Below are 25,574 nucleotides of genomic sequence, written 5' to 3' on the forward strand. Positions count from 1 at the left end.
CAGGGCCATGGGATCAAGCCCTGCGTCAGGCTCTGCCCTTAGCGGGGAGTCTGCTTGAGATTCTCCCTCTCTCTCTTTGCCCCTCCCCTGGCTCATGTGTGCGTGCTCTCTCTCTCTCTCTCAAAATAAATAAATCTTTTTTAAAAATAAAAATACTATCTAAACTTATCGCTATCGTCTTTACATTGGTAATTATTCTTATGGGCCCTAAATAAATGTCTTTTCACCATCTGTTCGTTTTTCCCAGTGGACTTTTCATCCAGTTGAGCTGAATAGGCCTAAGTAGGGAAAAGCAAACAAGTTACTGTTCTCAGAACATGAAATCTTGGATTTCAGTGAATAGGTATATGATATTAATTGGAGGATGAAAAGAATGAATTATAATGTCTTCACCTTAAAAAACATTGACGATGAGAGTGCTATGGGTCTCAGCATATCAACTGCCCCAAGCAAGTGTTGAAAAAATATTTTAAATAAATTGATAGTAATTTATATTTACTTCATGGCATTTAATGCTATAACTATGATGTTTACAATAATAATTAAATATTTAAGTATTTTACATATGGATCTTGGTAGTGTTTCAGCTAAGGAAGTTTTTAAAATGTTGTTTTTAATAATTGATTTAAGACAACAGTGTGCTTGTCTAGATAGTAGTGTACGATGCTTTAAAAAATGTTCCTAAGTGAAATAAGTCAAGCAGAGAAAGACAATTATCATATGGTTTCTCTCATCTATGGAACATAAGAACTAGGAAGATCAGTAGGGGAAGAAAGGGATAAAGAAAGGGGGGTAATCAGAAGGGGGAATGAAGCATGAGAGACTATGGACTCTGGGAAACAAACTGAGGGCTTCAGAGGGGAGGGAGGTGGGGGAATGGGATAGGCTGGTGATGGGTAGTAAGGAGGGCACATATTGCATGGTGCAGTGGGTGTTATACGCAACTAATGAATCATCGAACTTTACATCAAAAAACAGGGATGTACTGTATGGTGACTAACATAATATAATAAAAAAAACATTTAAAAAAACGTTCCTGGGGCGCCTGGGTGGCACAGCGGTTAAGCGTCTGCCTTTGGCTCAGGGCGTGATCCCGGTGTTATGGGATCGAGCCCCACATCAGGCTCCTCTGCTATGAGCCTGCTTCTTCTTCTCCCACTCCCCCTGCTTGTGTTCCCTCTCTCGCTGGCTGTCTCTATCTCTGTCGAATAAATAAATAAAATCTTAAAAAAAAAAAACAGTTCCTGTTCATGTGGCTAAAACACGGTAAAATATTAAAGAGCCACCTGCTACGGAGAGATCTCTGCAGGGAGTCCTTTGCTTTCAGCTTACCAGGCAAGGATTCAGAGCTCTCACAGTGGCTCCCAGTGACATAGGATCTCTGTGCACTTGAGGAAAATGGCCTCAAGTTAGCGTTTATCCAAACTGCCAGCAGAGGGAACATCCTCTCTTCTGGACCTGTTATCTCAGTGAGTGAGTATGTTGCAAGATGTTTGGCTTTTCTGTAACTCTGCTCAAAGAAAACGTGTTGCCTCGTGGCCCGATTCTGGGACTGAAGACTCTGTTAATTTAGAGTGTTACTTTACAGTTTTTCTGACAATTAATGAATAGGTCCTGCAAACCACATCCTAAGCCCTCTAAAGGCATGTTTTCTATTTTCAGCACTGGAAGAACTGGTGCTTGTTCTGTTATTTCTCTTCTATCCTTCCAATCATTTAATTGCTGAAGACCACCTCCTTAGGCAGGCCTTCACTCACCACCCTTTCTAATTATATTGTGTATTTGTTTGTTTACTTGTTTACTGTCACTTCGCCCTCTGGAACTACAATGTCCAATACTGCAGCCACTGGCCACGTGAGACTATGGAGCCCTTGACATGGGGCTCGTCCAACTGGAGGTGTGCTGCACATGAAAAATACACGTCACATTTCAAAGACTTGGTATGAGAAAATGAATGTAAAATACCTTATTGATAACTTTTTATACTTGGGTGAGTTTTGTAGTTGTTAACAGCTTGATGACATGGATAACCTTCTTAACTTTCTCCATCTGTAAAATGAGGGCATTTGATTACAGCTTCCTTAAGGTGGCTTTCAGCAGTGTAATTGTCCAAGCTCCACTAAACAGAAGTCCAAAAGGGAAATGTCACCCCCAAGGTCATGCACTAGGTACATTAGAAAATGTCTCCAAGCATCTGGGCTTTCAGGCTCATGCTCTTGCCCCTCCTTCAAGCCCTAAGGACAGCCAGGCTCTTCTTCCTCCACCTTCACCAGAGACATAGCCTAGTGGGCAGGACTCCAGAGAGGACACTGCATCAGTGAGATGACAGTGAATGGCCACGTTCACTCTGCTAATGGGTCTCCTGAGTCCAGACTTGGCTGTGGGTATAAGCAGGAGGCTACTCTTTTCTGTCCAGACATCCTGGGCTTCCTCACATAGCAAAGGGGCTTTCAGGGCAGAATCTTAGCTAGAAGTGGCTGTGGAGAGATGCTGCAATTTGCCTAGTATCTGTGCAGCGATAGTAGTTTAATGCCTTAGCTGGGGATGTGAGAAGCCTAGCAACTGTCTCTCTCCCAGCTCTCTGCAGTGCTCTGATGGGCCTAATTGTCAAACTTGTTGTGTTCTGTAGAGAGTCCCCAAAGATTTATTTTCTCTCTTCTTGCCACACCCTCTCTCTGCGTTAATGCGTTTGTTTTGAACTCTCGGTTGTTCTGGCTTCTGGGAAGGGATTATGGAGCCTACAAGGAGGAAGCTGTGATTTGATATCACAGAACTTGAGCCCACCCAACCTTGATCATGCACTTGGAGTGTTTTTTTTTTTTTTTTTTTTTTTAATTAACAGGGAGGAGGAAGAGACAAGGAGGAGCCAGCTTCTGAGAAAATAGAAAAATAGCCCACGAGGTATGATCAAGGCAGGCGTTTTGATGGAGGTGTATGCCTTTCTAAAACATCTGGGTGGCGCAGGGGCAGGAGACCAGGGCGGCCTTGATGCCTGCTGAGAGTCCAATTGCTTTCTTCCCTGAACTTTGCAGATGAGGACTTCCAGGGCTCTGTCCAAGGTAATAAGACAAGACAGCGCATCTCAAGATTCTGTTCTAACTAGCCCTACAAAGAGACTCTGTTATCCTTTAGCTCTTGGTGAGGGGGCAGGAAATATACTCCCCTGTGATTCATGGGTAAACTGTGCATGTTGAGGGTGGGGGCTTGGCATGAGGAGAATGCAAAGTAGGGAAGAGGAAGACACAGTGCCACCAGGGAGAGGGCGCTGACGCAAGACATAGGATTGGAGATTTCACCCTTGTGTGCAATTCTGTCCACCATTATGACATAGAAGTTACAGGTGCGTGTGATTGACGATGAGAATGTGCTCCTGTCTGATAGGGTTTGTGAAGAGCTTTTTTCCTAAAATGAACGATCTCTTTCATCTAGTTCCCTAGTGCCCAGAAGCCTTCTGTGAGTAGAGATTCATTTATTTGCATCAAAACACTTTCTTTTCTAGGCTTTCTCTTTGAAAATGCAGTTATGTTTGAGAAGAGGGTATTGGCAGGGAATTCTCTTGTGTGCATTTGCTTATTAGGAGACATTCCTGCCAAAAGGTAGTGCTGGGGAGCAGGACAGCTCTGGTTCCCCTGGTGGGAATTGAAGCCATTAGGAGAGGGAAGTGGAGAGACAGGGGAGAGGGTGGACTACCAACCAGGAAGAGAGGCTGAAGTCCAAGCTCAGCTGTTTCCCGGATGGCTTAGAGTCAGCTTAAGTCTTTGAAGACAAGGACTAGGGCTTCCTGCTCCTTCAGTCTCTCTCTCCTCCTTCCCTTCCTTCCTTTAGCAAATATTTAAGGCTCAGAATTCTGAGATAAGACTCGTATCTTTTATTAAAGGATTTTATAGTCTGGCAAAAGAAGGCAGATGTATTCATGAAGATGAATATCTTCATTCTCACATAATTATGCTACCCATGCTAGGAAATCATAGATGACAATTTGCAACTTTGTGAAAACATTCGCATTCAGTCCTATAAGTGGGAGGTTGTGCTTACTGCAGCCAGCTTGTGTAGAATAATCTAGATTCATAACAAAGACACCTCCCTGAGACAACACACAAGGAGGCAGCCTTGATTAGAAAGAGCTTATAACTAATCCCACTGTCCCAGCAAGAAAGATGATATGCCCAGTCCCAGCTCAGTCCAGGCTATTGTGACTACGATTGCCATGGATGTTGACACATGGCTAGGCACTGTGGGGACCCCTAAATGAACCAGCAAGAGGGAATACTCTTGAGAGGCCTCATGTTTGTTGCCATAGACTCTTGCTGAGGGGAGATAAGAATTCACAAAAAATTAGGAAGGATACATAAATATTGAGGACATAAAGGAAAACCAAGTTCAGAATGGGGAGAGATTAATTTCAAAGGACGGGAGGGCATTAGATTGTGGCTCCCATTCTGGCTGCGCATTACTCACTTGGAGAGCTTTATAAAAAATATGGGTTTCTGGGATCCACCACTAGGTAGTCTGGGGTCAGGTTGGAGATTCTGTATTTTAAGAGCTTTTCAGGAAATTTGAAACCCCTGGAATCTGTGGTCTGTGCTTAGCATACTGCCTGACACATAAATGACCTCAGTAAATATGTTAAAAATGAATGCATCACTAAGGTCCATCTGAACTTTGGTTCCAGGTATCATCCCAGCTTGGGAAGGCAGGAAGCAGGTGTTCCCGGAAGAATCCTTGAGTCCAAGTCACAGGAATCAGCAACTGGAATAGTTTGGCACCTTTCAGCAATTTGTCCAATTGTTGGGAACATGGGTGGGGGGTGGAGCAGCTGGGTTTCAGCTTTCCCACCTTCCTCCGAATCAGGTTTTAAGCTGAACTCAGCTTTTATCTGAGAAAGATGAGCTGGTTTTACAAAGTAGTGAGAAGAAATTTGCCTTTTTCTTTTGCTGAAAAAAAAAAAAAAACCAAAAGAAGTGTGAGAACCCAAGAGTCTCCAGTTCAGAAGACAGAGGCATAAGAGAGGTGGAGGAGGGGCCCAGGGTCAGGATTTGAGACACCAGACTTCTGATCAACCAGCCTTGTCACCATGCACGTTGGTGCAGTGACTGGACCCTCTGGGTCTATCATCCAGTGGTGGCGAGCATAGCTGGAGTCCCTAGGGGAATCCCAAGATTAGAATGTAGGCCTAGATGTGGAGAATCTTAGCAATCTGAGCCCACTTGTGAGCAAAGGGGTCTACCTCCCTTCTTTTGATCTGCACATATAAGAAGTCATAATAAAAAATAAAAACCTATAATAGCAAAAAAAAAAAGAAGTTTAGAAAATAAAGGAGCTTCATAATTCAGTTCTGGTTGTTGAGGAGGCCTCCAAGAACAGTAATACACGCAAAAAGGAGCCACGAAAGGGCCCCAGTGGCATCCTCAGATGCCCTGCCTTTTTATCTCCTGGCTCCTCCAGAGGTTTTCTCCAGCCTCAGGCCAGTGCCCAGGTCTTAGACAGCATAGGAATCATTGCTTATGCTATGTACCCCTGTGCATAAAATCCTTTTTATCCTGAGGATTCTAAGTTTGGAAAGAGAGCTCATGACTATTAGAGATTCCTGTTACACTGGCTCAGAGATCAGAGAGGGACCACAGAACAGTGCTACGAAGCTCCTGGTCTTAAAGGAAAAAGTCTTTTTTTGCCACCATGCATGCAGGAGATCACACCCTCTTCTTCCTGCCTCCTGGGGATGCTGTGATAGAATGAAATGTTGTTATGGAGCACTGTGTCCCTCTTGAGGAAGCTGCTGGAGACAAACAAGCAGCAAGTTTGTAAATTTGTGTGACACACTGGTAGAGGTGTCATGGATGTAGAGGTCAGCAACCCTTGGGGCAGACAAGCCTGGGGCAGCTGGAACCCTGTGTTGGTAACATCTGTCTGTGAGCTGCTTCCTCTTTTTACCCCAAGTTGTCACACAAAGATAATTTTTATAGTGTGGCATGGTGTTGGGAAGCACTGTTCTATACAATGGTTCTCAGTGTTGGTTCCATGAGAGGATGAAAGATCCACTCAAGACACTCCCAGGGGTCACCTGAATGTCCTACAGAGAAATGGGACTTTGAAGGTTACATCTTGCCCACCGCCTGAGTCCATGCACATTTCTCACATGGCTTATTAGGTGGACTTGGCCCTATCAGTGATGGAGAGCTCACTAGCTCATAAGGACTCCCATTCCATTTTTGGACAGCTCTAAGCTCTAGAAAATCCTTCTTTATATTGAGCTAGAAATGACCTCTTTATAAATTCCGCACTTTGACCTTATTCTGTCCTTCAGATCATGTAGAACAAGCTTATACTGAGTCATAAGCAACGGCCCTTCTGATATTACCCCTTCCTTCAGGAGTTTTTTTGTTTGTTTGTTTTATTAATATACTTATTTAAGAACAGGTTTACACTTGCAGAAAAATTGCGCAGATAATAGAGAGTTCCCATATACCATCCCATACACCACACCCAGCTTTTCCTATTATTAAAATCTTATATTTGTTGTGGTACTCTGTTGCAGTAATGAACTGATACTGATATATTTTTTTAGATTTTTAAAATTTATTACTTATTTTAGAGAAAGAGAGAGAGAATACATGCATGTGAGTGTGGGGAGGGACAGACGGCAGAGGGAGAGAGAGAATCTCAAGCAGACTCTCTGCTGAGCACCAGAGCCGGACGTGGGGCTTGATCTTACAACCTTGAGGTCATGACCTGAGCCAACATCACAAGTCAGATGCTTAACCAATTGAGCTACCCAGGCACCCCATTCTTATTTTTTTTTAAAGATTTTTAAAATTTAGATACTGATACATTTTTAACTAAACTCCACACTTTAGGCAGATTTCCTTGTTACCTAATGTCCTTTGTCCACTCCAGGTTCCTGTCTATGATGTCACATTACATTTTGTTGTCATGTCCCCTTAAGCTCCTCTTGGCTGTGACAGTTTCTCAGCCTTTCGTTGTTTTTGATGACCTTGACAGCTTTGAGGCATGCTGGTCACCTATATTGTACGATGCCTTTCTATTGGAATTTGTCTGTTTTTCTCATGTTGCCATTGGGGTCGTAGGCTTTGGGAGGAAACCTACTTGAGGGAAAGTGCCTTGTTCATCAATCATATCAATGGTACATACTATCCACCTGGTTTATGGTTGCTGATGCTGACTAGATTACCTGGGTGAGGTAGTGTTTGTGTAGTTTCTCCTGTAAAGTTGCTTTTCCCCCTCCTTTCCATGCTATACTGTTTGGAAACCAGTCACTACTCACCGCTTAAGGAGTGGGGAGTTGTGCTCCCCTCCTCTAGGGTGGAATGTCTGTATAATATATTAGGAACTCTTCTGCATGGGAGATTTGTTTCTTCTCCCCTATTTATTTCTTTATTAAGTCATTTATTTACATCAGTATGGGTTCATAAATATTTATTTTAAACTTTGAGTTATAATCCAGCACTACTTTATTTTGTTGCTAAAATTGTTTCAACTTTGGCCATTGGGAACTCTTTTAGTTGGTTCCTGTGCCCTTTTGACACACTCTAATCAATGTGGGTTCTTTTTCTTTTTCCAAGCCCTTCCTTACTTTATGTCACTAGAAGATGCTCCAGGCTCATCTTGTGCATTTCCTGACCCAGTCCTAGAATTAATCATTTCTCCAAGGAGCCTTGATTCCTTTTACCAGAGAATGGTATTAGAAACCAAGTTGCGAGTGTTAGGTGTGCTTGTTTCTATGGGAGTGTTATTTCTTTTAGGACCTCTAAAGCTAACAAAGCAAAGCAATGCGTGTGTGTATGTCTTTGTGTCTGTGTGTCTGTGTCTAGGTGTGTGGACCCAAGTGCATGCATTAACCCTTGCGTATACACATTATCTATGAATTTTTCTATATGCAACCATTTGTAGCTACATTGAGTTAAACATGAATTCCTACTAATGTCTCCGACTCTAATCCATTATCACATGGTAGTAATGTTGATGATGACCTTGATTATCTATAAATCTTCAATCCAACATGGGAAACTGGTTCCTGTCATCTACAATCTACTTATTTAGTCATTTGATTCTAGTATATATGTATGGCAGTATCAGAATTGTTAACCTCTCAGACATTTTTCTTGTTTTATCTTCTCTCATGTTAAACATCCTCAATGCCTTTAACCATTTTAGATTGCACATCATCTTGCTCATTTGCCATCAATTCTGAGTCCATGTTTTCCTTTCTCATGAGAAATAACCAAAAAATTGCTCTCTATTTTACAAAAGAGGAGAATTACTTCTAGCAAACACTTACCCTTGGCATATACAAAGCACTGGTTTAAGTACTTTATGCACATGAACTCATTTAGTCCTTATAACAATCCTATGAGATTGGTGCTGTCATTATCTCTATATTACATGAGGAAAAGTTAATAATTTGCCCAAGTTCAAACAACTTAATGAGTAGTGGAGCTGGGATTCAAAACTAAGGTCTGATGTCAGGGTTCATATCTGTGATCATTATCTTATGCCACATTGCTGCTATAAGGGTCTTTCTGAAGTACTGCTCTGCATATGTAACACCCAGACTTTCAAACTGTCAGTGGTTCACTACTGCCATTAGATAAAGACCAAATATCTTAGGTTAGCATTCAGTGCTTTCCACAATCCAGTGTACCCTCTGCTCCAGCTTAGCCGGCATAAGCAGTGAAGACCCTCAGAGCATTCCCAGATACTGTTCACCTAATGAGCACACTCTCTACCCTTCCTCCCAGATAAAGCCCAGACCAAGCCACACCCTTTCCACAAAGCCTCCTCACATCCTCCTGGGCAGACTGCATTTGCAGTGGTCTCTTCTTCTTTGTTGACACTCATTTGTTCGTGCCCTTTGTTTGGTATTTAGTTGTGTTTTGTTAATATACTTTTCATTGGTCTGTCCAGTCTCCCCAATTTGTTCTCAATGCCAGCTTGTCATTGTTGATGACTATTATAAGTTTTAATCCCTGCAGATTTATTTGATGAGAAGTTGGGACTCCGTGAGATTTGTGATTGCATTATTTGCTCAGATATTATCATTGTCCATTCAATAGACAATCAAATCCTGCATTAATATACATTAGCCAATCAAATTGGTTTGGTCTAAGGCCATTAGCCATGCTCTATGCACTCCCTTCTCCCTCAGATCATGTCCTTATTCTAGGAGGTCAAGAGGGCCTATTCTATATAGTCCCCATCATTATAGCTCTGTAGAGGGCTTAGGTGTGCTGGGTGATATTAAGTTGAAGTACTGTCCCCAGTTCCTATTTCAGTGTGGCCAGTACACCAGGTTTTACTGGGGTGGGTCTGGCACCAGCAGTGTCTCAGATAAATCTCATTCAGTTCCATAAGAGGGGGCTGGAAGAAGAACCAATGAGTTCTGCTTCAAAGAGAAGAACCTAGATTCAAACTGTAGCCTGTTTTTGTAAACTTTAGTAATTTCAGTGCCACCTGCATGGTTTTTGCCATATCTACATAATGCTCACATTTTTTAACTTAACTTTCAGCCTCATTTTATATAATAAAGTTATAGGTTTAATGTGCTATAGTTTTCCAAATGAATATTAAAATAAATGTATGAACATTAGATAACTGTTATCTTGTATCACACACAATTATGTCACATACTTTTGTGGTGTGCTTGCCACCCTTTGGGGGACACAGCTCTGCTGTTTTGGTCTTTTCATCCTAACCCCTTTCTAGATGTGAAGTCTCTTCTGATCAGGTCGCTGGTGTTTAGGGTGGACTCTCATATTCTAGTGGGTTCCAATAGGGCACCTTCAGAGCCACTCTGAGGGTAGAAAGAGTCCCTGGGCAAGACTATGGGCATTTTCTTCTCTTTGGAAAGAGCAGCTCAGCTTTCATTTCTTCCCCTGTCCAGGGTCCCTAGTTAAGATTTTATTTGAAGAAAGGGTTCTATGGATTTTTTTAAAGTATGAAAACCATAGGACAAGTGAATCCTGGATAAGCACTGCCAGAAAGACCACTTGTTTGAATATGCACTCATTCATACATTCATTCAGTACTTCTCTAGGCCTCTCTTAGCTCTTTCTAGCTTTAGGATCAAGAGAGCTGGATTCAACTGTATTTTGATTGTCGTAATGAAGCAAAATTTGTCTTAATAGCTTGAGATGATAGCATGCTAAACACTATTCCAATACTGTTCTACTTGGTTTAGGTTGAGAGTAAGCCTTTGGTTCAAGCCCAGAAGCCATCTTCCAAGATCAAGAACCTCAGAATGACTCGATTCTTGCCTAAGGTGGGAAGTGATGCTTAGTGTCTTTCCTCTAGGAAAGGTTGAGGGTAGGTGGGTAGCCAGGATAGATTTTCAGAGGCATTTTTCATCAGCACAGCATAACATGATGCATATGCTCTATCCACATCACTATGCCTCATCTCCACACAATTTTAAATGTTGCTATTCACTGACAGACTACCTCTTTTGTAATCAATCGATCAATCAATCAATGCATGGGAGCAGGGATCCAAGTGAGGTCAAATCAATAGTGTAGAGGAAATGCGAGCTTATGTTGCACCAAGGGAGATGTACATTATATAGCAGGAAGTGCTTCCCCATATTAGGATGGTAAGATATTGGAATGATGATAATAATGGCTAACACTTATGGAATACTCTACATGAATTGTCTCATTTACCTCACAAAAGCCTTATGAGGTAGATCCCATTTTTGTCACCATGGTAGTGATGAGATAACTGAAGCTTAGAGAAAGAGTTGTGTGACCTATTCAGGGTCTACAGTTGTAGGCAGTGGAGCGGGGATTCAAACCCAGAACTCATCTGCTTGACCACTCTGCTTTTCTCTACAAGAGCTTTGAAAACAGATTTAGGGCGGATTTGGTTCAGACTCATTCTTGCCGTGGCAGGGGAGCTGGGAGAAATGACTCCCTGGAGACATAGAGTTCTTGCCTGAGGCTTTTGCACCTTATCCACTTTCTCCTTATATAGAATCCAAACACCAGCATTACTTCACTCCCTTTTGTGGATACCAAGGGGAAGAAGAACATGGTTAACTTCCCACGCATCAGCAACAAAATCTTGCTAAAGCCACCCCTGCTGTATCAGGTGAGTACAAGGCAGTGGACATGGCTCTGAGCAGGCAGGTCAAAGACTTTGGTCTGGAACCAAGTTTAGAAAGGCCGAGGATGGTGGGAAAAGCACGATGTCACCTGAAGAGTGGATTCTCGTCCTGTTCTTACTCTTTACAATGAATGTAAACCCTAGCAAATAAATCACTAATTTTCTTTTATCTTCAAAATGGGCTTTCCATAGGGTTGTCATGAGGATTCATTGAGGGAAAGAAGAATGAGGTGTCTGGTGTATAAATGGTAGAAGCATATGAAATGATTATTTTCCTCCAATGTCCCCTACGTTTTTTGTGCAAGGAACAAAAGAGATAACATAAGAAAGTGCCAAGTTAAAGAGGTATTATAGACACATAAGTTCAAGGGTTTGTGCCCTTGGGCAAATCACTTTATCTAGTTAGGAAATGACCTTCTCAAGAGCAGTAGTAAAAAAACTGTTCCCATTTCTTCCTGGAGTAAGATGTCACTGGGGTCGTCAACTGCATATGGTACTGTGCATGGGTCTCACAGAGAATACTGTGAGTCAGACAGATACTTCTTTTGAGATGAAGACTGAGAAAACCTAATGTCTGATAATTATCATTTTCTCCATGGAAAGGTAGGAGGAGAGTCTGGCTGGAGGTGGGTGTTCTTGGTCTGATCAATGGTTTGTGGCACCCAGGAGAAGTCTAAGCAGTCCTTAATTTCAAGTTTCTTTGTTTGTATAGGAGAATCAAAGTCACAATCAGATACCAGCCTCTGAACTCAAGGCTTCAGAAATGCCTTTCCTTTCAAGCAGTAAAACTGAAGATCCCAAGCCAGAGGAGAAACCACCAAAAAGGCACAAGGTGCCTCTGACAGCGGCAGGTATGCCTTTTGGGAAGGGTATAGCAGGGCTGGTTCTAGATGGTCAAGGTGTCATGAGCTGAGCTGAACCAGAGAGGGTTAAGCTGCCAGGTGTTGGGGAAGTCAACTAAGGCAACAAGCCAAAATGAAAGTAACAGTAAGCTTCTCATCACTTACTGTGTAGTATAAGCAAGAGGATAAATAGGGGGAAACACCGGCTCCCCAGTGTTCCATTTTCCCCATGGACTGGCACCACTCCAGGTCAGATGTATGGGCTCAGTCAGAGCTCACTGCCTAGGGAGCTGAACAAGTCTCCTGTCATTTTACACAGGATGGGGAGGGAGAGGTGGAGGGGAAGAGCCAGGAATGGAAATGTACTGAGAACTGAGTCAGAGTAGGGCAAGTGTCTTGATGTCTCACTTCTTCCTCTTCATAAAGAGGTCTTGGCAGAAATACATGAGGAAGATGTCTGAATAGGAGCTCCTGGTTTAGGAATGTAGATGTGTATAAGTGTATGGCTGCCCAGGTGAACCTGAGCCCTTTACTGCAACTTTTCAGAGACTTCATCCAATGCTGGTGTGGGGAGGGCAGCTTCCCCATGAACCCTGCCAGGAAACTTTTGTAATTACCTATGGTTGGGCCTGAAAGATCACACATAGGTTTTGGTCCAGGAACCCAACTCCTCACAAGGTTCAGAGATTCATTCGCTATTAGAATTCAAAGGAAGAGAACCAATACCCACTGCACCAACGCTATCTGACACTTGGAGCTCTTTACCCACAGCTTTGACATTGCTGTCCTTTCTCTTCTTAAACGATCTCAGGAACCACCCATGAAGAGATCATTTCAGTCTTGAGCTAGTTCTGCCTTTACAGAGCTCATATCTGCCTCCTTGCTCTCTTAGGTCTTCGTTCTGTCTTCTGGGCCAAGAATATACCTTATTCAGCTTTCACATGACTGCCCTTCACACAGGTCTTGTCTCTCATGTCTTTGTTCCTTCTGGCGGCTTCTTCTCCAGCTCTTCAGCAGTTTGTCAAATAACGTGGTGCCTTCCCCTTCCACCCTCAACCCTCAGGACTGACTCTTAGCACTCTCCAGTTTATCTCCTTAAAGTTTGAATCCCACCCACCTGCCACCAGATCAAACACCAAACACCTGATGGGGTCTGGCCAGAGAAGGATAGAGAAGAGCAAACACACGTTTCTTCCTTGCAGTCTGGCTGCAAATTTGAGTGGGAATACTTTCTGGGCCTTTAAAGTTGCATTTAACTTACCTGCCTGGCTCTGAAGACGTTATGGTTTGCAGACCTTCTTGGGATAAACTATTTGTATATCCTCAAACAATATTAACTTGGAAGCTGCTGCTGTAACTACATACTACTGTTGACACTAGCTTTCCTTCTCAAACTTTTACCCATGCCGCTGTAACCCATAGCTTTTGGGGGCTAAATTCTTCTCCCTTTCCCTTCCTTTGTGTTTCCCTCCTGATTTGTACAACACCTTAACATTTATCCTTTACATTTCTACCCTGTGATATTCAAGACACATGGTCCTTAGTAAGCCACCTAGTTGATGAAAGGAGTGACTGGCTCATGAGCTAGAAGGGGCTCCATCATCAGGATCCTGGGTAAATCCCCATGTTGCCTCAACTGACAACTATAGTGTCTTTCACACAGAGGCCCTAAAGTTTTTTAAGAACCAGCTATCTTCATATGAGCAAAGTGAAATCCTGGGCTACACGGAGCTGTGGTTCCTGGGGCTTGAAGCAGAGAAGCTCCACGTGACTCCTGAGAAGTTCAGTAAAACAAGTTTCGATGATGAACACGGCTCCTATATGAAGGTGATGGGGGAGTAGGTCGTGGTAACTCCAGGGCCCTGGGGCTTAGGGACAAGTAGTAGTCTGGAAAGGAAAAAGGTGTTTGTATGTGTGTGTGTGTTTTTAAAATAGCTTTGGTGATGATACATCTCAGACTAGACATCCTGAAGGATTCTAGTAGGTGTTAAACCAAAGAAATGTCATGTTTAAAAATGGGAAAATAAGCAATTAATATACAAACTACTCTGCTAACAGAGTACTGATTTTTCTCCAACAATATTTGGGGTAACAGGTTTGCATCCTGGGCAAATTTTTCTGCATAGCCCTGCACCCATTGGAAGGGCTAGACTCCATGGAATAAGATGCAGTCTCCCCAACATCCTCTTTTTTTCTCTTCCGCACAAGCCCACACATGAACCTCTATTTCATTTTGAATGCCATTTCTCTACAACCAAAAAAGTTCTTGTCACTGTAGTCCCTGGCACCTAGTCCTTGACTCCTTTCATTTTCCCAAAGATGGATCCTAGCAAAGATGGATCTCTCCTTCTCCTATTTTGATTGTATCTCTGGGGTTCGCCAGGACATTGCCTCTTACCAGCTTGAAGGTGAAATCTGGGCAGTGGAAAGTGTTTCTTTTGCTTCAGAAAGCAATTTCCACTTCTGAAGATGTCCAGATATATGATGTTTAGTCCACCAGGTGATTGGGTTGCTGGGAATGTCCTCCCCTGGACATTTCCTCACAACATGGTTACATTTAAAGAAGACAAAATTGGCCTTTGATGGCTTCATAAAAGAGACATATTTCTTAGGAGTAATTAGAGCTGTGTTTCTCAAGCTTTACTATGCACACAAATCCCCTGGAGATCTTGTTAAAAATGTGGATTTTTCACCATACAGTACATCCCCAGGTTTTGATGCAAAGGTGACTAACATAATATAATAAAAAATATAATTATTTAAAAAAATATATAAATTTAGGCCAAAAATTTGGATTTTTATCCAGCAAGTGTGGAATAGAGCCTGAGATTTTTGCCTTTTCCAAAAATTTCCAGGCAATGCCCATGCTGCTGGTCCTTGGGTCACACTCTGAGAAAGAAGGATTTAGAGTTTCTGGTAAAAATCCTCTATCTAGTGCCCTGGTTCTCAACATTTTTAGGCCAAGGATCCCTTTGGGAATCTGATACATGCTCTAAGTCCTCATTTCAGAAAAGGCACCCTGAACATACATAGAGTTTCAAAGAAGGGTGTGTTGCTAATGGATCTTTGGTTAAGAATTTCCAATACAAACCGTACTTCCAGTTCATGAAGATGTCCTCAGCTCTTCCACCCTGACCCCTACCTGGGCATAGCGTCTCTGGGAAATTCCTCAGGGATGGCAGCACTACCTTTAAGTTAATTCACTGCAGTTCAGTTCCTCAGTCTTAAACATTAAGGAACTATGTTATTGGTGGAGGCAGGCAGGGGGATAATGCATGCTCACTGTATACCCATAATCTCCATCTTCATTGCATTCCAATGAGTGTCAAATCCCCAAACAAGCAGCACAACTGCATTCTCATTTCTATTCTGTCAACAATTATTAATTGAATACCTATTTGAGAAACTATCATATGCTTGAGCATGGGCTGGACTCTGGAAATACAGAAGGAGCTATAAAAATGAATACAACCAGGTTCTTGGCCTCAAGTAATGGCAATCAATGTCAAAGTTGACATGTAGATAAATAATTATGATATAACCAAATTGGTGACCTGTGCAAATACCTTTATGCCAACATGTGCAAAATTTGTCCATTGCCCTTTCCCTGTACATTGTCATGACAAACCTTTACAAGTAGGGTAATCCACTTCTACATATTAGTAAAGTTATACCTGTTTGTAATCATGATCCTGATTCCTGCTGTATGAATGAACCACCACCACAGTATCACAAACATATCCTGAGGACTTGTACACAAACATATGTCTTTCACCTCTCCCAAATTCCTGAGTGCAAAACTGGGAATCAGAGATTCTCAGAACTGGAAGGCATTAGAGGTTCTTATTCAGGACCTTTAGTTACAGATGAGGGCACTCAGCTCAGAGTGAGTAAGTGATATGCAGATATGCATATGCAGATACGCAGATAAAGTCTTTTTAATTAAAATTTTCCTGTTGCTTTGAATAAATACCTATTCTCTAGTTTCCAGCCCAGGGAGGGACGTGTGTGATTCTGGCTCTTGGAAAATGCTTCTCCTCTTAGTTGAGAAAGGCTCAAGTTCTGTACTGCTAACTCTCGAGTTAGAATTGAATCTGGGTAAGTCAAGAGGAGAACCAGATCTGACCAGGAAGAGGCAGAACAGATAGGAAGCCTTCTTTGATTGATGGAGACACATCAGGGGTCTGAAATGGAACTTCCCCCAAGCTGAGGCTGCCTCTCAGCTGCATTCAAGAATCATAAAATATCCAAACTAGAAGGGACTTTAGAGCCACTTTGCCCAATCCTCTTACTTTACAGGTTCCCACATAGGCAGAAAACTAGAGGTGATAGCAGGACTGGGACTAGAACCCAAGTTTTCTTTTTCTAAATTTTTTATTTTTAAAGATTTTATTATTTGTTAGAGAGAGAGAGAGCACACAAGCAGGGGGAGCGGCAGGCAGAGGGAGAAGCAGGCTCTCCAGTGAGCAAGGAGCCCAATCTGGGCCTCGATCCCAGGACCCTGGGATCATGACCTGAGCTGAAGACAGATGCTTAACTGACTGAGCCACCCAGGGGTCCCTAGAACCCAAATTTTCTAAAGACCATCCAATGTTCTTTGCACTGCCTGAAATGGATAGAGTCTGTGGGACCTTCCTGGCACCACATTGGTAGCCTGGGATCTGAGCAACAACCTGACCAATGCAGAAGCAATGAGAGGTGGGTGGAAGTTGCACGAATACCTGGTGCAATTCAGAAAGTTCCCCCGGGGGTAAACCATGAGCTGACATGGGGCCCCACTGCCAGGGAAGCCCCAGAGCCTATGGCTCTGTTCCTTACCCTGGTCTGGCTTCTGCAGGTCCTGCATGATCACATTGCCTACCGCTATGAGGTATTGGAGATGATCGGGAAAGGGTCCTTTGGACAGGTGGCCAAGTGCTTGGATCACAAAAACAATGAGTTGGTGGCCTTGAAAATCATCAGGAACAAGAAGAGGTATGGTTTGGTAGATGGCCTAGGTCATGGGATGGGTGGTCTGCATGATTCTGGCCTCTTCATAGTGCCAACCCTTCCTGACTCTGCTTTTTCCTCTGATCTTCCTCGTGCTTTTCCTCTTTCTCTCTATCTGATTCCACAACGGGGCAAAGAGGAGGCAAGAATATGAAGCTTTTAGTGCTTTCTACCCCACCCCCCTGGACAGTGATGGGGAGGGGCTGGAGAAAGGGGCTAACTGCTGCAGTATGGCATGACACTGTGAATTCTGTCCCCATTCCCTATCCTCCCTGCCACTCCCCCACTACTTCAGATTTCACCGTCAGGCGCTGGTGGAGCTGAAGATCCTGGAAGCTCTCAGAAGGAAGGACAAAGACAACACCCACAATGTGGTGCACATGAAGGACTTTTTCTATTTTCGCAATCATCTCTGCATCACCTTTGAACTCCTGGGGTCAGCTGCTTTTTCTTTTAATTCATTTTCTTTTGAAAAGTTGCTTAAGGTGACAGAAGAGAAACTTTGAGGTCAGAACACTAGATTTTTCTAGATGTGAGCTTTTAATGACTAGATTGGACATGATGGCCAAGGAGCCAAAGGAGCTGGCCCCAAAGCTGCCCATATCACCCCATCCCTCAGTCATGACTGTCACCTGCCAGCATACTCAGGATGTGCTGCCTAAGTTCTGGGTGACATAACCAATACAAGGTCTCTGCCCTCAAGACTGAAACTGAAATATATTGAAAAGGACTACCCTTTGCCACCATGTCCCCACTCACTGGCTTTATAATCCTGTGGTGCTGAGGTTGGAACCCAAGGGAGCAGGCAGCTAACTGTTCCCAGGGGGGAAAGGACTTTGATTTTTAGCAAATAAGGATAGGAGCAGATATTTTTGGTCAGGAAGCAGAACCTGACTGAAATAGGGTGGCATCACCTAGCTGAATATTGGAGCTGGAAGGGTGTACTAATTGGAAGGACATGCTAATTTGATTACTTTTCTCTCTGAGAAGACCATCTTCCATAATTTGAACAAAACCGGAAACCCAGAAAGCATTTAGCAAAGGGGAATAATTAGGGTTGACTATCAGCGGCCTAGTATTATGGGATTCACTGAGCTAGTAGCTTGGTGCTCCCATGACACCATTGCTATTAGTGAAATTCTAGGAACCAGCTAAATTTGAGTCAGAAGGTTGACACTCTTCTCAGCATCTCTGATGACTACAAAATGTGCTCCACTTTCCAGTATGCAGAGGTGAATTATTTTCCTTCTGTCAAAATGAACAAGCCAGGCTGCCTTTCTAGACACATCACTTTCTCTCTTTTCCAGGATCAACTTATACGAGTTGATGAAGAATAATAGCTTTCAAGGCTTCAGTCTGTCAATAGTTCGGCGCTTCACCCTCTCTGTTTTGAAGTGTTTGCAAATGCTTTATGTAGAGAAAATCATTCACTGTGATCTCAAGCCCGTGAGTACAAGCTCTGTCCTGCCAGGCGAGCTCGTTCCCACCCTCAGAAATTGTTTGCCCCATTTTGTTCTCCAGTGGTAACTGGGAAGCCATCATGGCCAAGGCTCCAGGGTGGAAGCCAAGCAGTTATGTTTGTATGTTGTGTAAACCGAGAGAGATGCAGTGAAGACTAGGGACAAATATTGGGGCAAGGCAGAAAGATGTGGTTTATCATCAAGACAGACAGAAAAAGGAAAGTCTGAGGGCTTTCTTACAGAAGGCTTAGGGGTGTGCAGAGACATATGTTATGCAGGGAGATAGAGAACTGATGTACTAAATCCTGACTTTATCCACTGTACTCTGAGTTGGTCCTAGGGTACAGCAAATCCTCTGCTCCAAATGAATGTTCCCTTCCCACATGTCCTGCTGGTATTCTATACTTAGCTCTATTATTGCTCTGGTTGGTATGTAGGGATGCTTTCTTTATCTTCCACTGACTGCAAGCTCCCCCAAGGTCAGGGACCATGTTGTCTCACCATTTTATTCCCAGGATCTATCATGGTACCTGGCAATAGTAATGGTAGGCAACAAATGAATGCTTGTTAGGAGAGTTAATGATTGAAAACTTGAGGAGTACAGAGAATTAGCTACGGGAAAGGTATAAAGGTGTGAAGATATGCAATCAGGAGCTGGTTCCAAAAACAACATGACTCTCACAGATATGTAAACATCCCTTAATTTTCCTCATTCCCTTCTCCTCACCCTCCCTGAAGCAGTTAATTTTTTTATTGTTTTTTTTTTAAATTCCAGTATATTTAATACAGTGTTATATCAGTTTCGGGTGTACGATATAGTGACTCAACATTTCCATACCACACCTGGTGCTCACCATGATAAGTGTACTTTTTAATTACTATCACCTATTTTCCCCTGTCCCCCCACCCACCTCCCATCTGATAACCATCAGTTTGTTCTCTATGGTTAAGAGTCTGTTTCTTGGTTTGTCTCTCCCTCTCTCTCTCTCTTTGCTCATTTGTTTTGTTTCTTAAATTCCACATGTGAATGAAATCATATCGTATTTGTCTTCATCTGACTGACTTATTTCCCTTAGCATAATACTCTCTAGATCCATCCACGTTGTTGCAAATGGCAAGATTTCATTCCTTTTTATGGCTGAGTAATATTCTATTGTGTGTGTGTGTGTGTGTGTGTGTGTGTGTGTGTGTATCTCACCTGTTCCATCAACTCTTGGGCTGCTTCCATAATTTGGTTATTGTAAATAATGTTGCTATAAATATATGCATGCATCCTGTTGAATTACTGTTTTTGTATTTTGGGTGTAAATACCCAGTAGTGTGATTAGTAGATTGTAGGGTAGTTCTATTTTTAACTTTTGAGGAGACTCCATACCAAAACAAAGTTTTTAAAAAAAAATTGTAACTCAGTGGACTAATTTGGGATATTTTTACAATCCAGTATTGACAAGATAGAGATGTTCTCTCAGGGCTTACTGATAGAGTCTCATGGGAATGGTGATACATTAATTTATTCTCCACATTCGAGTTCTTAATCCTCAGCTTTGCAGCTTCAAAGGGTCACTACATCCATGGTTTCTGGGCTTAGGTGACTGACTCTAAGCAAGGTCATTCACATGACATAATGGATTTCTTTGAGAAATAGTAAGCTGGAATATACATGCCCAGTGGAAGAGTGTGCATGCAACCAGGAGAGTGCTTGGTGAGTGTAGATCAAGAATCAGGGAGTTATTCAAAGGAACAAACGTAATGCTCTAAAGGGCACCTGCACCCCAATGTTATAGCAGCAATGTCCACAACAGCCAAACATGGAAAGAGTCCAGATGTCCATCAACAGATGAATGGATACAGAAGATGTGGTATATATATATATATATATATATATATATATATATATATACACACAATGGAATATTACTCAGCCACCAAAGAAAATGAAGTCTTACCAACTGCAATGATGTGGATGGAGCTAGAGTGTATTATCCTAAGCAAAATAAGTCAATCAGAGAAAGACAATTATCATATGATTTCACTCATATGTGGAATTTAAGAGATAAAACAAAGGAGCATAGGGGAAGGGGGGAAAATAAAACAAGACAAAATTAGGGGCACCTGGGTGGCTCAGTTGTTAAGCTTCTGCCTTTGGCTTGGGTCATGATTCCAGGGTCTTGGGATCGAGCCCCACATCGGCTCCCTTCTCAATGGGAAGCCTGTTTCTCCCTCTCCCACTCCCCCTGCTTGTGTTCCCTCTCTTGCTGTGTCTCTTTGTGTCAAAATAAATTAAATCTTTAAAAGAAAAAAAAAACAAGACAAAATTAGAGAGGGAGACAAATTATAAGAGACTTAATCACTGGAAACAAACAGGGTTGCTGGAGGGGGAATGACGGGGATGCGGTAACTGGGTGATGGACATTAAGGAGGGCACTTGATGAAATGAGCACTGGGTGTTATATACAACTGACGAATCACTGAAGTCTACCTCAGAAACTAATAATACAGTATATATTAATGAATTGCATTTAAGATTAAAAAAAAAAGAATCAGGGAGTTATTCTTATGGACTCAAAGGATAGTTTCTGGAGCTGTGATGGCCTGAAACATCCATCCCCTCTATAGAGCTATTTCTGTCAATATGATGGGAAAGCCTGCTCCATTTAGTTAAGGAACCTTTCCATTGGTCTGTAGACACACTAGAAATGTCTGCTTTTTAAAGACTTTTGCTGATTGAACTCTTCAGTTAATATAGATATTCTTTAGGAAAAGTATATCGACTAAATTTGTACTTTCTTAATTTGTGGTGCCAGAGGCTTCAGACCCGGCCTGTAAGCAACTAGTTCATCTGATATTCGTAATAGTCAATTCGTCTGATATTGAGAGCTGTGAAAACATGACTGGGACTCTAAACTCCAGCCCTAGATAGTACACCCTCATGCTCTGAGAGCCCAGGAGCTCTGCTTGCTTAACCACAGTCCTCTGGGGACACTGGTTTCACATTTCCCCCAAAGTCAGCAAAAGAATCACAACTCAAATTAAATTATTGACTTTTTTTTTGGTCCATTACTGACAGATCAGTATGTTGGGGGAGCACTTAATGGAAACATTAAATTCAGTCAGTGATATTTCTAAGGCCTTATGCAAGCAAGGGATAGAGCCAAGTGCCAAGGAGATAAAAATAAACCCATAATGTTCAGGAGTTACACATTCTATGTGGGGAAGGAGATAAAATATATGCAAAAGAAATACTGCAAAGCACCAAATTCTGGGTCCAAACAATAGGTACAGACCACAAATCAAATGGGAAGTCAGAGCAGGGGGGGATAACATGGTGTTTGGAGATGTGGGAGGAGGCCACCTTGGAGCTGGTCACATTTTGAACTGGGTCTTGCAGGATGGCAGGCATTCTGGTAAATAGAGCGTGTAGAGCAACATTATTAAAACCTGACATCTGTCTTTCTCCTTCTGTCTAGGAGAATATAGTGTTATACCAAAAGGGCCAAGTCTCTGTTAAAGTCATTGACTTTGGATCAAGCTGTTATGAACACCAGAAAGGTAGGCCCATTCTGGTCACTTTTTCTGAATTTTCCTATTGTGATTTCTTTTTTTTTTTTTTTTAAGATTTTATTTATTTATTTTACAGACAGAGAGACAGCCAGTGAGAGAGGGAACACAGGCAGGGGCAGTGGGAGAGGAAGAAGCAGGCTCCCAGTGGAGGAGCCCAATGTGGGGCTCGATCCCAGGGCCCCGGGATCATGCCCTGAGCCAAAGGCGGATGCTTAACGACTGAGCCACCCAGGCGCCCTCCCCCATTGTGATTTCTTTCCCTTACTGAAACACCATTTCCAATGTGATGTCACCTGGGTTCTAGTCTAGGCTCAGCCTTAGCAATTGCTGGTGTGGTTTTGAACAAGGTGTTTCGCTTCTTTGAGCCTAAATGTCCACATCTATAAAATGAGAAGATTGGACTCAAATACCACAAGAGTCCTTTGCAGCTCTTGAATTCTGTATCTGGAATTACCCCAGAGCATAGGCTCCCGAAACTAACTAGATGTGCATCTGAATTACTAGAGGCCTCTGAAATTTACAGCTCCCAGGGCCTCACCCCAGATGTACTGAATCTAAATTTCTGGGGGAGATCCCAGCAGTCTGCACTGTAAAACACACAGCCATTCTGAGATTTGGGATTCACTGCCCTAAGCTCTCCAGACTTTATATTTTTTTTCCAGGCTAGAATCCAGAAAGCACCCTTGGAGTACATTTGTACAACCGTCCCTGAGCTTGATTTAAGTGCCTCTTCTTTTGACTTTTATCAGGTTTGATGGCAAGAACATGTACCATTTAATACTTCCTGAGTATCTTCTATCTGTCTGTCACCATTCTGGGTACAGGAACAGAAAACTGAACAGGTCCTGTGCTCTGATTGTTTACAGTTCAGTGGAAGAAACAAAGATACAAAGGAACAGGACAGGTGCAGTGATTACAAGTATATACAGACTGTGCTAAAGGCATAGCAAAGAGGGGCTTGGGACTAGCCTTCACGGCAGCAGGGCATGTCAGAGGAAGCCTCCTGAGGCCAAAGAAAAGACTACTAGACCGTTGTTTCCAAATATTCTGCAGCACTACGTTTGAAGAGACATGTTATCTTTTACGTATGGAACCTATAAGAAGTTCCAGCTAGAAAACAATCTGCCTCCTACAAAGTAGTCATTTGCTTACTCTTCTCAGCCACGAAAGCTGTGCAGCCTCTTGCCTTGGCTGCCAGGATGCTCCCAATAGAATTTGGAATGATCCTATCCTTGCTTTCAGATAGTCATTTCCCCTTTTATATATCTTCTGACTTCCCTTTATTTTAATCATGAGACAGTATAGAGTATGGATACTAGACTGGAATGGCCTGAGTTCAAATCCCAGCTCTGCCACTTATAGCTGAGTGACCTTGATAATTTATTTAATCTTTGTATGCCTCAGTTTTCTCACTTTAAGATGGGGACAATAATAACACCTGCCTCACAGGATTGTTGAAGGACTGAGAGTTGCTCTGTATAAAGCACTTGGAAGAGTGCCTGGCATATGTTAAGGATTTTTTTTAAAGATTTTATTTATTTATTTGACAGAGAGAGACAGCCAGTGAGAGGGGAAACAGAGGCAGGGGGAGTGGGAGAGGAAGAGGCAGGCTCCCAGAGAGGAGCCTGATGTAGGGCTCAATCCCAGGACTCTGGGATCATGCCCTGAGCCGAAGGCAGATGCTTGACGACTGAGCCACCCAGGAGCCCCAAGGATTTTTTTAAAAGACTTTATTTATTTATTTGTCAGAGAGAGAGAGAACGCACAAGCAGGGGGAGCGGCAGGCGGAGGGAGAAGCAGACTCCCCGCTGAGCAAGGAGCCCAATGCAGGACTGGATCCCAGGACCCTGGGATCATGACCTTAGCCGAAGGTAGCCGCTTAACTGACTGAGCCACCCAGGCATCCCAACATGTTAAGGATTATAGAAATGTCCATTAAATCCATTTTTTAGTTATGCTGTGCATATATGTACTTTGATTACAAAGTGCATCAAATGCATTTTGGACATAGGCAGGGTATAAAAGTCATTTTTATTATATTTTTATTTTGTTTTAAATCACAAAATTGTTGTATTTTTACTAAAACCAACTCAAACAACAGAGAAGTGACTACAGAATCCTTGCCCTGCCATCTAGGTAAAGAATGTCAGCATGCACCAATAACTAGTGTCCCATTTCTCCCACCTCTGTAACATCTAGGCTCCCCACAGTACTGTCTTCTGTAACACTTCATCTGCTAAGATTTTGTGGGCTCTTCCTTCTATACTTTATACAACACAATGCACATAATATGTTGAATACACATTAGAAGAGTATGCATTTACATGTTTCTTTTTCCATTTTAATATGCCTCTTCCCTTGCCAAATTGCAATACTTTCAGAAGGTATCTATCCCAAATTAACATGATAGTTTGCAAATTTAGCTTTATAGTAGTCTGTTTGCTTTTTATAAAGCTTGGCTGACTTAAATGTCCTTCTCTAGGATAATGCCTACTGTAGAGCTCTTGACCAATGAAGTGAGGGTAGTAAGACCACATGATAATCAGGCTGCTGTGAAGATTTGATGAGATTATATATGTAACTTGACTCAGAAGTGCTGATTGGCTGTACTTCCATCTCCCCACAAAGCCTGGAGAGTGAAAACAGGTGGGGCAGTCGTAGTTATCCTCGACCTTCACCTGAGAAGGTGTCCTGGAGAAGTGTGTTTTGGAGAGGAGGACTTTACAAGATGGTTCTCTTTCTTTCCCGACAGTATACACCTACATCCAAAGCCGGTTCTATAGATCCCCAGAGGTGATTCTGGGCCATCCCTACAACATGGCCATTGATATGTGGAGCCTGGGCTGCATCATGGCTGAGTTGTACACAGGCTACCCTCTGTTCCCCGGGGAGAATGAAGTGGAGCAGCTGGCCTGCATCATGGAGGTGAGGGGGAGGGCTTAGGTGCCCCAGAAGAGCTAGCTTGCACTCTGAAACATTGGGCTACAACAGAGTGACTGTAGGGCAGTGGCCTCTGTACTTTTTATTGTTGTTGGATGTTTCCTGAAAGTATTTTTGGAATTATATGCCCCTCTGTACACTTTTGAGTTTTTATCTAACATTTTTATCATAAATTTAAATAGTTGTAGGGGATGAAATTTCCAACATATTATGAAAGTGACATTTTATTTTTGTTTTTTAATCATTTAAAAAATGTTAATTCCAGTATAATTAACATACAACGTTATATTAGTTTCAGGTGTACAATGTAGTGATTCAATAATTCTATACATTATTCAGTGCTCAACATGACAAGTGTACTCTTTTTATTTTTTTTTTTTTTTGAGAGAGAAAGCACTGTGGAGCATGAGTCGAGGGTGGGTGGGGTAGGGAGGGGCAGAGGGAGATAGAAAGAGGGAATCTTAAGCAGGCTCCATGCCTAACACTGAGCGCAATGTGGGGCTCAATCTGATGACCCTGAGATTACAACCCGAGCCGAAATCAAGAGTTGGACACTTAACCGAGTGAGCCACCCAGGCACCCTGATAAGTGTACTCTTAATTCCCTTCACCTAGTTCGCGCATCCTCCACCCATCTCCCTTCTGGTAACCATCTGTTCTCCATAATT

General features: G+C 42.6%; 1 protein-coding gene across 1 annotated transcript in view; it reads left to right on the forward strand.

Annotated features, from left to right (window-relative positions):
* The first annotated feature begins 1,862 nt into the window (after nt 1–1,862).
* DYRK4 (dual specificity tyrosine phosphorylation regulated kinase 4) overlaps nt 1,863–25,574 on the forward strand; it is a 32,860-nt gene continuing 9,148 nt past the window's right edge. Inside the window, exons 1-10 of the mRNA XM_057303330.1 lie at nt 1,863–1,940; nt 10,196–10,276; nt 10,984–11,100; nt 11,828–11,966; nt 13,621–13,784; nt 16,795–16,931; nt 17,242–17,382; nt 18,254–18,392; nt 21,874–21,955; nt 24,720–24,892. Of these exons, the coding sequence (XP_057159313.1) occupies nt 1,863–1,940; nt 10,196–10,276; nt 10,984–11,100; nt 11,828–11,966; nt 13,621–13,784; nt 16,795–16,931; nt 17,242–17,382; nt 18,254–18,392; nt 21,874–21,955; nt 24,720–24,892 (1,251 nt within the window). The remainder of the gene's footprint in view (nt 1,941–10,195; nt 10,277–10,983; nt 11,101–11,827; nt 11,967–13,620; nt 13,785–16,794; nt 16,932–17,241; nt 17,383–18,253; nt 18,393–21,873; nt 21,956–24,719; nt 24,893–25,574) is intronic.

The sequence above is a fragment of the Ursus arctos genome, unplaced genomic scaffold, assembly GCF_023065955.2.
Source record: "Ursus arctos isolate Adak ecotype North America unplaced genomic scaffold, UrsArc2.0 scaffold_26, whole genome shotgun sequence".
Lineage (NCBI taxonomy): Eukaryota > Metazoa > Chordata > Mammalia > Carnivora > Ursidae > Ursus > Ursus arctos.